We start from the raw sequence: 4,633 nt of genomic DNA on the forward strand, positions 1-4,633 counted from the left end.
TTTTAACAACGAATCAGGCTCATGATAAATAATAGATAATAGTTAGGAAGACAAATTGGTAGCGCTCAGTTTCCGGTATGATCTAGACATATTGAAAATTGGGTCGTTACAATTTGGTATCAGAGCAGTTCGTTCCCAATAGAGCCTGGGGAGTGGACTGACTATGCTTCGTTGCATACTCTGCTTGTGTGTTTCATGCTGTTAGGGTATCTTTAAGATACATTTGGCATGAATGTCTATGAGTGCTTATTTTGGAAATGTTCGTGCCTTACTTGAGATATTAAGACTGATCACCTTAATGTTGATTGTTTGGTGCGGATAGGACCTTAATGACTGCGAATAGGCATAGTTTAATCGAGTTTCGAACGATGAATCGATGCGAGGCACAGCTATCCTCATAGCTGTTATGATCTCCATGGCCATAGCTATGTTAGATTTCGATGCTGTAAGGAACGAATGCTTGTTTCACTTGCGGGGAAGTTGGACACTTGGCAAGGAATTGCCCAAAAGAATTTGCTCGGAATCCAGTGCGAACCCAGCAACAAGGCCGAGTGTTTGCCATGACTGCTGATGATGCTATGCAACCAAACGCCCTGATCCAAGGTCAGTGTTACGTCAAGAATCGATCTCTAACTGTACTATATGATTCGGGTGCATCGCATTCTTTTATTTCTTTAACTGTTGCTCGTGAGTTGGGACTAGATTTCTCTGAGTTGAACTTTGATTTGATTGTCCATACACCTGCATCCCAAAAGGCTTTGACTAGTTTAGTGTGCCTGCAAGTACCATTCACTATTAGGAATAGAACTTTTATACATGATCTAATCTGTTTGCCTCTATGTGGTTTAGAAGTTATTCGAGGATTAGATTTGTTGTCCAAGTATCATGTTTTCCTTGATTTCCTTGAAAGAACAGCTGTTATTCCGTCTGATAGTTTAGATATTAAACCATTTCTGTCTCATACTTTTTATCTGAATTCCGTAAGAGTTACCTTAGGCGGGAGTGATTGTGAGGGGTACGTTCTGTTAGCGGCTAGCTCGAATGATAGTGAATTAAGCTTGGAACGAATCCGAGTGGCAAAGGAATTTCCTGATGTTTTCCCATATGACATACCTGAATTTCCTCCTCAAACAGTATTGAACTAGTACCTAGAACCGGACCAATTTCCATAGCACCGTACTGGATGTCACCACTGGAACGTGCAGAGTTGAGGAAGCAGTTGGATGAGCTACTTGGAACGAAATTTATTTGCCCCAGTGCATCACCTTGGGGAGCTCCAGTATTACTAGTAACGAAGAAGGATGGTGGAATGAGACACTGCATAGATTACCGACAGTTAAATAAAGTCACTATCAAGAACAAGTATCCACTTCCACGAATAGATGATTTGATGGACCAGTTAAAAGGTGCAACTGTGTTTTCGAAGATTGATTTGCGATCAGGCTATCACCAGATTCGAGTGAAAGAATCGGATATACCGAAGACTGCATTTAGAACTTGATATGGTCACTATGAGTATACGGTTATGTCGTTTGGACTAACTAATGCTCCTGCGATTTTCATGGATTACATGAATCGTATTTTTCGTCCGTACCTTGATCGATTCGTAGTAGTTTTCGTAGACGATATTCTCATCTATTCGAAGACAGAAAGAGAGCATGAAGAGTATCTAACGACTGTATTGCGGAATTTGAGGACCTTAAGTTGGCTTTGACTGAGACGTCAAATGGAGTCCGTCTGGCCCAATTGCATATAACACCAGATTTTAAGATTAGTATTCAGCAAGCACAAACACAGGATCCAGAAATGGTGAAGATGCTGAGACGGATGAAAGTAGAGGAACCAGAAGCTGAAAAACAAGATCATAGCAGTCTCTGGAGGTACAAGAACAGGATTTGTGTGCCTAGCTCTGGGGATTTGCGACGGAGGATTCTTGTAGAAGCTCATCAAAGTAGATTCTCCATGCATCCTGGAGTGACGAAGATGTATCGAGATTTGAAACAAATGTTCTGGTCGCCGGACTTAGAGAAAGAAGTAGCTGATTATGTCTCAAAATGTTTAACTTGCCAGAAGGTGAAGGTGGAACACCAGAAACCGTCAGGAACCCTGCAACCCTTAGAAATACCACAATGGAAATGGGAGCAGATCACTATGGATTTTGTTATGGGATTGCCAAGAACTTCAACAGGACACGATGCCATTTAGATAATTGTGGACAGGTTGACAAAATCAGCGCACTTCCTTCCGATTCGAGTTGACTATACATTAGAAAGGCTGGCACGGATATATATTCAAGAAATCATACGATTGCACGGAATACCTTCATCAATTGTTTCAGACCGAGATCCGAGGTTTACTTCCAGATTTTGGGGAGCTTTCCAGAAAGCTTTAGGAACAGAATTGCATATGAGAACAGCATACCATCCTCAGACAGACGGACAATCAGAGCGGACAATCCAGACATTGGAAGACATGCTAAGATCTTGTGTGATGGATAACCAAGGTAGTTGGGATAAATATTTGCCGTTAGTCGAGTTCGTCTACAACAACAGTTACCAACAAAGTATCGGGATGGCACCATATGAAGCTCTCTATAGAAGGAGATGTCAGACATTGTGTGGAATGATGATGGAGAAGCTAGTGTCTTGGGTCCAGACTTAGTGCAAGAAACTACTGAGAAGATAAAGGGGATTCGCCAGAGGATCTAGACAGCACAGAATCGTCAAAAGAGCTATGCCGATAATAGACGTAGACCCTTAGAGTTTAGTGAGAGAGACCATGTATTTCTTAAAGTAACCCCGATTACTGGAATAGGTAGAGCCCTTAAGACTAAAAAGCTTAACCCACGATACATAGAACCTTTCCAAATACTTAAAAGAGTCGGTCTAGTAGCTTATCAAATAGTCCTTCCTCATTATTTATCAAACCTTCATGATGTTTTTTTATGTCTCGCAACTTAAGAAATATATTCCCGACAAGAGTCACGTTTTACAACCAGAGACAGTACAGTTACGAAATGATTTGACATATCAAGCATCACCAGTTCAGATCGTAGAAAGAAGTGATAAGCAGCTAAGAGGCAAGACTGTTCGCTTAGTCAAAGTAACATGAAAACCAAGGGGAGAAGAAGAGCACACTTGGGAACTGGAAGATAAGATGAAAGCTAATTACCCGCATCTATTCCTAGGTAACTGAAATTTTGAGGGCAAAATTTTCTTTTAGGAGGGTAGAATGTAACAATCCTGATTTTCGAGTACGCGAGATCTTTTCTGAAAGTACGAATTTCTCCGGAAGATCAGTAAAGGGAACACCTCTGTTATATCATCAAGCATCTCAATCCTCATTGTCATTATGACATCTTTAAGCCAAAACCTCTTTTGAGGCAAGCTCGACAGCGCGGCCACGGAGAACCTAGTTTTTGAACCGTATCGGTTAGGAGTTTTGATTCTAGTTTTCGTAAATAGGCTCAGTTTGACGAACCGGACTCGATTCATGAGAGAAGAAAGATAATAGTATAATATTATCATTATATTAGTATTATAAAATGCTTGAATGATATTATAAGGTTACCTGGTCTATTTTTGTTAAAAATAGAAAATCGGTTTAACCGGGTTTACGGTTTACTGGTGCAGCTTAGCACCAGCACTCTCTGATGACTTTAGCAATGCTAAGGACTCATTATACATGTTCTATTATCATAATAAATATGTTACTAGTGTCATTTATGCTAGTAGCTCAGAAAATAATTTTTAGAGATGTTTTTACGAGTGTTCCGATACACCTTTTTAGTAGTTGTACACCAGAGATATTTTAATATTATTTTAATCCACCTTCAAGCCAACCAATCACAACTCTCCTTACACCCCCAAGACACTCCAAGGCTGGTCATTTACTCCATTTGGCCGAAAATGTGAAGAGAGAAAAGAGAGAAACTTTCATGACCCTTTAATCTTCAAAGCTTGATTTCTTCTGAACTAAAACTCAAATCAAAACTCCGATTTCACCAAAATGACCCTCTCTTCTTCCTCTACATAACCATGTGACTTATCAAGGCTGGAAATAAGGTGGATGGCTGTCTCCTCCCTCTCTTCAATTCGGTTTTCAAGGAAAACCATGTAAACATGTGTTTTTCTTGATGTTTTTCCTTAGGAATCATGCTTAACTTGACTTGAGGGCCAAGAAACGTGAATTTCCAGCAACTCTAAGGTGATATATCTCTTCCTACATGCTGAGTGAGATTTGGTCAGTTGAGAGTTTTTGGATTTAAAGTTGTTCTTGATGTGATTTAGGAGGAAAAAGTGCTTAAGGACCACCTGAAAGTTTAACCGATTAGGAGCAGCAAAACCAGGTAGGGTTTGACGAATTTAATCTTGATTGATTGTTTGAGTTGTGTGATTATGATATGGTTTGGCTGTGCTTGAATTGATTGTTTGTATGAGTATTCTTGTTGAAATTTTGGTGAAAATTTGATGAAATTTTGATGAAATTCAAGCTATGAATGTGTGTTCTTATGGCTGCTGGAAAACGAAACCCTAGAGCTTAAATTGGGGTTCAATTTGTGTTGAAATCATGTAGAAATGATGGGTTTTAGTGGCTGCAATTTATTTTGAATTATGGTAAAATCGGTTGCTGA

At 39.7% G+C, this 4,633-nt stretch overlaps 1 protein-coding gene across 1 annotated transcript; it reads left to right on the forward strand.

Moving 5' to 3' along the window:
- Positions 1-560: 560 nt before the first annotated feature.
- LOC130981022 (uncharacterized) lies at positions 561-1,145 on the forward strand. Its single transcript, XM_057904661.1, has one exon. It carries the CDS (start codon positions 561-563, stop codon positions 1,143-1,145), a length of 585 nt encoding a protein of 194 aa, XP_057760644.1.
- The last annotated feature ends 3,488 nt before the right edge of the window (positions 1,146-4,633 follow it).

The sequence above is a fragment of the Arachis stenosperma genome, chromosome 5, assembly GCF_014773155.1.
Source record: "Arachis stenosperma cultivar V10309 chromosome 5, arast.V10309.gnm1.PFL2, whole genome shotgun sequence".
In the NCBI taxonomy this organism is placed as follows: Eukaryota; Viridiplantae; Streptophyta; class Magnoliopsida; order Fabales; family Fabaceae; genus Arachis; species Arachis stenosperma.